The sequence below is a fragment of the Ceratosolen solmsi genome, unplaced genomic scaffold (assembly GCF_000503995.2).
Source record: "Ceratosolen solmsi marchali unplaced genomic scaffold, CerSol_1.0 scaffold1, whole genome shotgun sequence".
Taxonomy (NCBI): Eukaryota; Metazoa; Arthropoda; class Insecta; order Hymenoptera; family Agaonidae; genus Ceratosolen; species Ceratosolen solmsi.
The window spans coordinates 1,986,232-1,997,671 of record NW_011948415.1 but is presented as its reverse complement, the minus strand read 5'-3'; the positions used below and the strand labels follow the sequence as shown (position 1 = coordinate 1,997,671).

The window sequence follows — 11,440 nt, the reverse complement described above, 5'->3', positions numbered from 1 at the left end:
GCAAACGATGTAAAAGGACAGTTGCCGGTGGCGCTTGGGTATTTTCCACAACAACGGCTGCTTCTGTGAGGTCAGCGGTTCGTCGTTTACGTGAAGTTAAAGATCAGTAAATTAATTCAATAAAAAGATGTTTAAAATAATTCATATTTGGTTACTTTTTATACAAATTAAGATCCTATGCCTGAAATTTGACGCAAAATTTGGAGGTATTTGGGAACGATGAAAGTTTGTGAAAAGAAAATTTTACAAATTTAAAGTAATTTCTTATTTGTTATAATAATAGTGAGGTTGCATTTGACATGTAAATAGAATCAATTAATTTAAATGTCTAATTTACCAAAATTATTAATTAAAATATGTCGCTTTAGTGTGATATTTGTTAATTACAAGATTATGATTTTTTTAAATTTCTTATTAACTGTGCAACTCTCTTTGCTCTGATATATTTTTACACAATGAAAACAAATAATATGAAAGGTATTTCTGAACGGATGGTAGCCTACAATTAAATGAACATGTATTAAGAAGATGCAATAGTTGTTACAATTATTATTTTCTTTTAATATAATTGCTGATGAGACTATCACACATCAGGATGCTAGCAATTGATACAATTGTCCAGTCCTGCAGAACAAACTGTTAATGCACCACTAGCAGTACAGATAATTTTATTACTTTTAACATATCAAATTTCAGAATTGAAATATATACCAAGAGCATAGGTGAATTTCTTTTTAAAAAAAAAAAGAGGTTAATTAACATGTCTCGCACGATAATTCAGTTAATTTTTAGTTCTTACAGTTAAAATGTATCGGAGGAATCGTGCACTTTTTTTTCTTTTTTAAATTCACAAGTTCCTCAAAAAATTACGCATTTATAATAATTCTTTTTATATTAACTGTTAGAGCTTAAAAATATTATAATGATACATAAATATTTATATTTACCAAAATCTCATATTTAATTTTATTTTAAATCTATGTCATTTAACGAATATCTAGTTTAAATTTAAAAAAAAATTAACAAAAAATTGTTGAATATGAAGTTACCGAATAGCATTGACTCTTTCAGTTTCATTTTCAATATTTCAAACTGTCTCGGTTAATTTATATACTTTTTAGAGTAAATTTAGAAAATATTTGAAGTTTTTTAAAAATAAATGATAATTGCGTATTCAAATTAAATAGTAATTAAATACCTACGATAACATTAGTGTTCCTGCGTTCATTTTATTTTGCATAAAAATGTTCCTAATTTAAAATAAATTCACATACACACTTAAATATTGTTAATGAAAATAAAATGGCGCAGATTTTAAAAAAGAAATTATTTTTTGATTTAAAAGCACAAGATTGTTGTTTTATGAAGAACTCCTTGATAAGATGCTATATTACAAAAAGAAGCCTTATTTTTATCTTATTTCAAGTATATTCCATTAAATCATAGTTTACTGTAAAAAAAAAAAAAACAAACAAACAAAAACAGAACTTGGAACAATATATCGCAAGTCTCAGAAATTTCTTTTATCCATCCTTGCCATAAATATTTCGTTATATTCGACACAAATGTGAGCTATAAAAAATGATATTGTAAAAACGTAAATAATTCTTATTGGCCTTACAAATATAAACATTTATTTCATTTCATGATTAAAATAATAAAAAATGAAGAAAAAAATTACATTACACATGTCACAGTTGGTAAAAAGAATTGGTAAATACGTAATTTATTTAACATTTTGATAACTCACTCTTTTGTTCACTTAGTAAATGCACGTATTTTATAAAGGCGTAAAAATCTGCATATTTTTTTTTCTTTACAAAATATTTATGTAAGGAAAGGACAAAACAATCATAGTATCAAGGTCTCTTCGTGCCTCTTATTTTTTATAAGCACGTTTCGTAATCCGCACGATGTGAAAAACATCAGAGGCAATTCTTCGCCGACTCGTCCTCTATACGAATTTCGGCCGGAGAATTAGCAACGATATCCGTAAGGGATTTTGTTTTAGGCGGGTGACTAAAGTTGGATGCACACACGCTAAAATCCTTGGTAAGATCGCGGATTTCTTTGTCTTGATGTGATATATCACAGTTACTCGTCAAATTGACGCTGGTGCCTCCGACACTGTCATCGCTCTCACTACCACCGGCATTATTGACAAATGGCGTCGTTAAAGAAGCCGCGGCTGTGGCTGATGTTGCGCAGGCTTGATTACACTGGGCTAAAGCTATTAAAGCTTTTTGGCTCTCTCGAGCATCCACGAGGAATATGCTCTCTTTCACCTCCTTTGCATTGTATTCGTCGATTCTGTAAAAATAAATATGTTAATACAGAAGCAAAGGATGTAAGGAATTAAGGATTTAAGAAACATCCAACCGAACATTGTTTTTTAATATAAGTCGTAAGTAATATAAGCAAATGTATCATTCTACATTGTGTATTCAAGCTTATACCTATCAATTCAACTAATATTATATATTTTACACATCTATTTAAAAGAGAATATAAATTTTACATTTATAAATGAATTAATTAATTCTTAATTACTGTATAATAATTACATAAAGATAAATTTCATTTGGTATTATATGTTTATATGTCGTAACGAAATCTTTCAAAGATAAATATATTTATTTTTTAATATAGCAGTTAAATTTAATGATTTTAAGTAAACGTATTTTTATGTGATATGTATGCAATTTTCATTTTCCTTTTTTTTTTATTTTTATTTTTAACAGTTATTTTTCTAAAGGCAATTTTTATTCGTTCTGCTCTTATATTTATCAATGCGATAAAAAAGAAAAGAAAAGAAATTATCGTCAAATAAGCATTAACTTACTTATCATAAATAACGGCATGCAAGCCAAGTTTTTTGAGGTGTTGTATCGTGTCCTTGTCATTATTATCATCTCCCCAACAAAATATAATTAACCCGCGGTCTTTGACCAACTTCACCTGACTCGGATCACGTAAAATATCTTCCGTATGCACGTTTATCCCTAAGATATCGGCTGTCAATGCATGTCTCATAGCCATTGGTATAGTTTGACACCTTGGATCGTGATATGTTGGATATTTAACAGTAACACCTTGCGTTAAAAAAACTACTGGATATTTATTTTGCTTCAATCGCATCATGGCGCAAATGTCCGGATTAAAGGATGAAAATACAATTTTTCTATCGCCTCCGTGCTCCAATACATCTTTAAGTATAATGTCCAAGTACAGATTGAGGTCAAACGGGTGATTAAGTTCAAATGTGCCATCCTAGGTGAAAGAAAAAAAAAAAATTATATTTTACAATAATTGAAAGTTGAATTATACATAACTAAAGGCGTTTATAACCCGATACCTTCAATTGCATCGTCCACTTTATTTCAATGTTGCAACCAACATGCTGTTCCAATTCCTGAAGTACTGTTTGAAGTGTTGGAAACGGTTGATGATCCTCTAGATCCTCGTCAAAAAACTTTGCAGTTTTTTCTCTACCTTCTTCCAAATGATAAACCTAAGAATAAAAATTATGATAAAGTTTTTTTTTTTGTTTTTGTTTTTGCATATTTATATTTTGCTTTTATTATAATTTTTCAAAATACACATAGAATATCAAAAACAAATTAAATATTAACATTATCCTTTCTATTCCGTGAACTCAGATTCATGCCGCTGTATAATGTAAGATTAATAAGAGTGGATAACATTAATGGTGCGATTACTTTTGTAATATTTTTGGACGGAAAATGTCTAATAAAGCATTTATAATACTATAATGTAAATAAATGTAGATTTAAATTATCTGAAGAATCGTCGTGTAATATTTAATGAGACTATATTAAAATGTTCGAATCTACGATATAGAAGCTGCGTGCCGTAGAGATGTAATATAGAGGATTTTAGAGGATTTTTAATTGGAGGTCCACGGAGATAAACTTAAAAATATGAAAAAATTCATTCGAAAAAGTAATATAACAATAGCGTCGTTCTTAACTTCAAATATGCCAAATCTAGAAACATTAATTTATCTGCTAGCCATGAAAATTTTTAATAACACTTTAAAGCCATCAAGATTCTTTGCATATGCGTAAAATTATAATTAAAAAATATAAAAATGAAATCATACTGTTTTATATGTAAACTATATATAGTGCCTATTTATGGACATATGTAATCATTATTTCGGTATTAAAAGTTAAGTATTATTGTAAATATTAGCAAAACTCGGGTTAGTTACACTCAGAAAAAAAAATCATCTTTTCATTAGCAAAATATGATATTTTTAATAATTTTAAACAATAGTTGGGAAAATCTAACAAAATTTTACTTCTTTTTTTTTCTTCTTTTTTTTTAATTACAATTAATCTCTTATTATTCATTATATTTACTTATCGACTACTATTGCGCTCAAACATTTTGTTTAAAATAAAATAATTGTATGTTTCTAAGCAGTAAAATGTAGTCTAGTATAATTTAGTATAGTGACTGCCATAATGAATCGAGCGATGGAATAAAGATTGATAAATACCACAAAATTTCGTTAAATAGATTTTAAGAAGATATCGACTTCTTATGCACTTCGATATGAAAGCTCACCGATTGTTTAACCCCCTGTTCCTCTTTATCAAGGTAATACAGCACCTGACCCAAGGAGTCTCTCGGGTAATAAAAATCCTGTTAAATATAAAAAAATAAGGTCGAATCCGATGTTGTATGAAATCAACTCTCACTTTTTAAAATTTGCTCAAATAGCGGTGTTTTTGTTTTTCTCGATGCTCTTAATATTGACTATTGATTCTCTTATTGAGTATCAATAAGAGAAAGAGAATGTAATATTGAAGGAAATGAAACGTTAAGGAAACCGAAATTAAACATCTAGTATATATTACTAAGTATAATTCATGAAGTAAAAAAATATATTAGAAAAATTTTGACATTTTTTTCAATATTTAAAAATGAAATATCTTATATTTTATAAATTAACAATAATACAATACAATGAAAATTATTTTTACAACATATTACTTTTAATAAATATTGTCTTAAGAAATAATGTTTATAAGTGTATCAACAATGAAGAAATTACCTTAAGTAAGTGTAGTTGCTGTAATGTGAGATCCTTCACTGGTATTTCTAACATATCCATAGCCTCTATTTGTTTTTTGCGCTTTAATGAAATCGATACGTAAAAATCATGATAGATAACGGGAATCAGATCCTTCGATAATTGGACATCGAACTCTACCATGTCAGCACCATGGTAAGCAGCAGTTTTTAATGAAGCAACGGTATTTTCACGAACATTAGCGCAACTACAAACGTAAATATGCAGAAAATTAAAAAATGATAATGACTACCCGTTTATTATGAATATTATTCATTTTATATTAATAATAATAATAATGTATTTTTTCAATAAATCTTGAAAATAATAAAATATATATTTATTATTTGTTTATAATTTTAATGTTTAATGGCTTTATAAACAGACAGTTGTTTCAATATAAATTATATTTACTTTTTTCTTTTTTCTTTTTTTTTCATATATATTTGTTTTCAAAAAAATCCATCGATATAAATGTCGTTCAAGTAATTGATAACTTATTAATTAGTTCTTTAAATACCATATTGCTAATTATAATTTTAGAGAAAAATGATTACGTAATGTGAAATAATAACCGAATATATCAAATATATAAAGGCTAATAATAATTGCATGACTACCAATAGCAATGAAAAATTATTATCAATATTTTACTTTTTCATTTGACATGTAAAAGAAGTCCCGAGTCCTCGATGACCGACATCTAGCCCAGACCACCTCTGCTCCCAGTGCTTTGCATATGAAATACTCATGTCCCATGGGAAATCAGGAATTGGCTTTATGGTGACGTACTCTACTGTTAATTGTCCTGAAAATGGATTTTTGCATTAAAATATACTGCAAAGCGATTTGTCTGTCAAGCAGTAGATTCGTGAAATTCAAATGTCTCGTATTATTTAATATATCAATAATAGAGGATATTTATAATCGCCTTGTGTTGAAGAAAGTAGCTCATTATTCCTTATACGTTAAATAATTTATCGTCATTTTTTATTATTACATCAATTGTTATTACAATATTGTTATCGGTAATTCGTTCGTTAATAGTCGATTAATGGAATTTGAAACAATAATAATAATATAATTATCCATTATTCTTAAGTAATAAAGTCATTGTACATAAGGGTGCAAAAGCTTTTTGTTTTACAATAATTATTCATTACCTATGGGTCTGTGTTTGGTACTTGTAATGGCAACAGTTAGAAGTCCAACGCTAGTTTGCAGAGCCCCGGGTAAAATATAACTGAAACCAATGTGAGTGGGCGGTTCTCCGGGAAAGGATCTCGTGGTGTAAACGTAATAATCAACTAAATAGGCCTGAAAGAACAATTTTATAAAAAAAAAAACGAGACACGGAAGAAATTATAAATCATTTATAACATTGATAAATGGTGTGCGTGCTTTGGTGATATATTTTCTAGCTATAGCACTTGAAATTATTGAGTTCTTAGGCAATGAACAAATTTTTATCAAGCTCAATTAACATAAAATAATTATAATTTTATAAAATTATTTAAGACTCAGCAAAAATCGTAAATTATATTTTTTAATAATAATACAAATAAACGAGAAAAAGTATTTCACTCTAAATTATAGCTGCCTTCAAAGTTTATACATTTAAACTAAACAGTTTTTATACGAAAATTTTATCGACAATAACATTTTAATTAATACCCTCATCAATCAGTTAGTTTGGTACATATTCTTTGCAATTATTAATTATGTTTTATATAATTTATAAAGTGTCACACGAAATTTGACATACCTTTTATGTCTAATTATATAAATATATTTCGCAATAGCTAAGGGTTAATAATTAATAGAAGAATTTTTCCGATCGAAGATAGAATCCCTCGGCATTTTCTTCCTTTTTATCTTTTTTCATAAATAATACGAGATTTGAAAAATTAAAAAAATAAAATAAAAATAAATAAGAGAAAAAGAGAGAATGTAATAAATTTATAGACGCACACACGCACACGTATAAATATGTAAATATGTGCGCGTGTGTGCGTGTGTGTGTATATATATATATATATATATATATATATATATATACATACAAATATATATTGTGCGTTTAAATAATTTTATATAATACTTAAATACAAGACAGAAACAAATTTTAAAAAATTTTTTGCATCATTTTTATCATTTTTATCAAATATCGATTTTTAATTGGCAATTGTATTAAAAACAGTCATATCTTCGATCGTTTAATGTCAAAAGATAAACTGTACTGCTCTACAGAATTGTTAAAAACAAAAGTTCAATTTTATAACAAAAAAAAAAAACAAACAAACAAAAACAAAAAAAAAAACAAAAAAAAATTAGGTCTAAGGATTGGGATAAATAAAAATTTTGTCGACCAGTACAGTTTATTTGTAATATCGAGCAGTGAACCAGACCAATCAATTTGCCAAATGTTATTCACTGCCGGGTGTACGAAGTGCCGCCCGCAACACCTGCCAATCATTAATTATTAATTTTTGTTTTAAATGAGAACAAAATTCCAACGTGTTCGAATTCAGTTTCTCAGAAGACAGCTTTTTATTTCTGGCATTGCCCGCGCAGCGATGGCCACGTGCGGTTCAGAAGTCGGCTAAAAAATAATAGTCATACACTAAGTAGGATATAGAGGACTGATGGGAATCTCACCATTTTCGACGCACACAGATGTAAACGAGATGTGACAGCGTTGATATCGCAATATATATTTTTTTAAGTGTAGTGAACTGCGTGAGCGACGTGATACCGTTGTATTTTGAAATGATTTATTTTAAATGATTAGATTGAGAATTAATTGGTCGTGGCAACGAATTAACCAAGCTGTTAGTACACAAAGATGTTAAGAAGAGGGAATTTTATGAAATTAGAAATTTTATTTGCTCAATAAATAATTCATTATCCCGCGTGTGAGAATAATTGGCTTTATAATTACTTCTGTAATCCCATTTCTTTTTCTTTCTATATCCACAATATTATACTTATTAATTGAAAAGGTTAGAACTTTGAATGAAACGTAAAGATTACGATCATTGTTTCTCACTAATTGCTGCTCTTTAAGGATTAAATGAACTTTTTAAAATTTGGATAGATAATTACGCACTGGCTGTTTTCAATTTAATTACTTAAAATAAATGATCAAAGAATACATGTTGTTCTCATCACTCGCATAGCCCATTGCACTTAAGGAGAAAATGGAAGTCTAGAACTTGCGTAAACCGCTATCACGTAAATTACGGAATTCTTATATAGAATCCCAGGATTTTAAATCCTTCCACCTTAAACTTCACATACTCCGTCCTCATAAAGGCCAAAATTAAATATAATTGCTACACCGCTTATACACTTTATCTCTTTTCACATACTTTTTCATTTGTTCTCTCCTCTCTCTCTCTCTCTCTCTCCGTTTATTTTGTTTAAAAAAAATAAACCAAAAAGAAAAACAAAAACAAAATCAATATTTGTCTCTATATCTCTTTTTATGTTCCTTCATTGTAATTGCATATAACAGTTTACGAGAGTCTAGGCACTTGGGATGGGAGCGAATAAGGTAAACGACAATCAAAACCATCATATCTCTATGTGATGTCGTGTGACACATGATGCAAAGCAATGCTTAGTATCAGAACACCAGATTGATCATGGTCTTGCTTTTGTACAAGTCAAAGGCTCTCAGCTCTCGCATCCAATTGTCCATATTTAATTGTGGAGGGCATCGTCGCTGGTCCCCACTTTGTTGCAATAAGCTGCTGAACAAGTTTAACCATCTTTTACCAAATTGAAAAAAAGTAAGATTTATTAGTATAAGAAGTCGTGGCTGGCCTACTCGTGGTCTACTGAAAACTTACATGGTATGGTCAATGTGTGCACTTAAAGTGTTTTTAATTGTTTTAATATGGAACGGCCCCTGATTGTAGTTTGTTACTACTCGATTGAAATTTGAATTTTTCCATTATCTTTTTTTATATGCTAATGAAAAAATATATCTACTTTGAGCATTGATTTAAGAATGTATATCTAATACATTGTGTTATACAGATTGAAAAAAATATGGAATAACAAACAGCACTCTGAGGAAATCCACCTATCAATTCACTTTACATCTATGTTTATGTAGTTTTCTACAATTAGTTCGACTTACGACTGTTTCTGGATATCGAACTGCTACATTGAAGATAAGAAATTCATCGTCGTTGTAGGCTCGACCAAATTGATCTTGATATTTGAAGTGAGCCTCTTCATCATTCATTACCTATGAAAAATCATAGAGGTTATTGAAAAATATAGCGTTACAACAATAATTTGATCAATTAATTACACATTTTACATAAACTTACAGCTACTTCTGTAATACTAAACGCTGGTTGATCTACAATATCTTGGGTATCCATAGAGAGGCTGTCATCTACACAATCTCCTCCTAGCTGCTGTAATTCTAATGAATTGTGTCTAATCAAATTTACCGGGGTCATCTGAAGCAAATAAACTTTTAGTTATATCTATCATAATTTAGCGCAGATATCAAATTAATCTAAATCTGATATCAAACTTACTTTTATTTGAACTTTCTTATTTTGTAACCTATTCTTCCATAATTTAATTGGATTATTAAAAAGCTTGAATTGAATCACTGTTTCATCTGTTAGCCATCCCCTTTCAATTTTACAATATTCATTATGATAGCCAAATTTATCGGGATCCGGCAAGGTATCTTCTGAGAAATTACTTAGTACTGAAAATGTTTAAGTCTAATAATATGTATCCCATCAGAGTCCCTCGATGAAATATTTAAACTGACTAAAATTCAATATTACTATCCGATTATAGTCTATGAAAGATGAAGGCTTTGTGAAAAGTTAAAATAATTCTCAAAATCTAACGAGTATTAAATATTGATACAAAAATACCATTGTAATGGTTTTTTACACAAAAAATAGAATTTAAAGGTAATTTACATAATTTAATGTGAATTATTAATTAAAAAATTTAATGCTTTGTAAGAGCAATGGAATAAAACTACTGTATTTGTAGAAAAACGTTCTGATTTTCTTGTCAATACATTAACAATTAATTATCACAAGCGTAACGACATACCATTTCTTTTTATCTGCCTTGGTGACATGTGAGTTTCCCATTTTCTTATTATAAAAGTTTTGGCAGAATTTTTTGAACCATTTGGCTGACAAACTACAGCTATAAAGAAACGAAACTGTACATCAGCATCGGAGGGTAAAGCAATCTTTTGTGAAAATATTTGTCCTCCCCTAAAAACATTTATTACAATTTATCAATTAAATGTATAAAAATAATTCTATATATTGATCTTCTCTTTAGAAAAACTTATGCCTACTCAGAATTATCAGAGGCACTATTTCCCATGAAATCTAACCCATCGCTAGAATTTCCATAGAGATCCGCAAAGTCTGCGGAGCTATTATTATCAAATACTGTGGGTGAATCAGTGCCATCGTTTTCTCTGGTTAATTGAATGGCCTGATTATGGTTCCAAGCACCAAGTTCAGGTAGGTTACCCACAACAAAGACAACGTCATTTTTTTCCAAGCCAGGTACCTATCGTTAATTCATAAATCAATTAATGTAATTAAATTATAATATACGCCATTGCTGTGAATAATAAATAATCATCAAAGTTAAATGATTATCAGAGAATTCTCGACAAAAACAAATTAGTATTAGTATTAAGTATAATAATAAATAATCATCAAAGTTAAATGATTATCAGAGAATTCTAGACAAAAACAAATTAGTATTAGTATTAAGTAGTAGTAGTATATCAATGGTCCTATTTTTAATTTATTTTATAAATAATAGATAATGAACGTAATTATTCTAACTATAAATTTATACAAAACAATAATAAAATTTAGCTGAAAAATTGAAATATCTTATGATATTCTAAACAAAAATATCTATCTATCTCTCTCTCTTTTTATATAAATTGTATATATATATATATATATATATATATATATATTAGTTTTATATAAAAAACAATTGTTATTAAACTTTTTAATTGCACGTATGAAACTTTATTCCTAATTATTACGTATAAAATTTATCACCAATTTCATCGTACATTTCCTATGTTTGAATATTAAAGTTATTTCTGTTGATTGTAAAACAAAGATAAGAATTTTAATTTATAAGTGTAAAAATATTATTTTTTTTATATGTACTCATATTTTATAAAATAATCAATAAAGTTTATTATATCTTACCTGGACTCTGAACATCCAATCTCTTTTGGAAGCCCTCATGTTAATTGTATTTTACGTCAGGATAGGTGATATTTCTAATACAACAAGTAAAAGT

General features: G+C 28.2%; 2 protein-coding genes across 2 annotated transcripts in view; one reads left to right on the top strand and one right to left on the bottom strand.

Annotated features, from left to right (window-relative positions):
- RpL37A (ribosomal protein L37A) overlaps positions 1–140 on the top strand; it is a 975-nt gene extending 835 nt beyond the window's left edge. Inside the window, exon 3 of the mRNA XM_011507578.1 lies at positions 1–140. This exon is cut by the window's left edge and continues 46 nt beyond it. Coding sequence (XP_011505880.1) covers positions 1–110 — 110 coding nt within the window. The 3' untranslated portion in view covers positions 111–140.
- Positions 141–1,882: 1,742 nt separating this feature from the next.
- LOC105369048 (glycerophosphocholine phosphodiesterase GPCPD1) lies at positions 1,883–11,199 on the bottom strand. Its single transcript, XM_011508290.1, has 13 exons — positions 11,191–11,199; positions 10,458–10,678; positions 10,202–10,371; positions 9,661–9,839; positions 9,445–9,579; positions 9,249–9,359; positions 6,265–6,418; positions 5,756–5,909; positions 5,084–5,309; positions 4,594–4,671; positions 3,356–3,511; positions 2,843–3,270; positions 1,883–2,310 (listed from the first exon to the last, which is right to left on the bottom strand). The coding sequence occupies exons 1-13, from the start codon at positions 11,197–11,199 to the stop codon at positions 1,926–1,928; spliced, it is 2,406 nt and encodes an 801-aa protein (XP_011506592.1). The 3' UTR covers positions 1,883–1,925.
- Between the last annotated feature and the right edge of the window lie 241 nt (positions 11,200–11,440).

What these genes read in the sequence shown, in the direction of transcription:
- LOC105369048 (XM_011508290.1), bottom strand. An exon ending in TTAGTATTACAGAAGTAGCT is followed by an intron (nt 9,360 to 9,444) that starts GTAAGTTTATGT and finishes GATTTTTCATAG; the next exon opens with GTAATGAATGATGAAGAGGC. An exon ending in CATGCCGTTATTTATGATAA is followed by an intron (nt 2,311 to 2,842) that starts GTAAGTTAATGC and finishes TTATTTTTACAG; the next exon opens with AATCGACGAATACAATGCAA.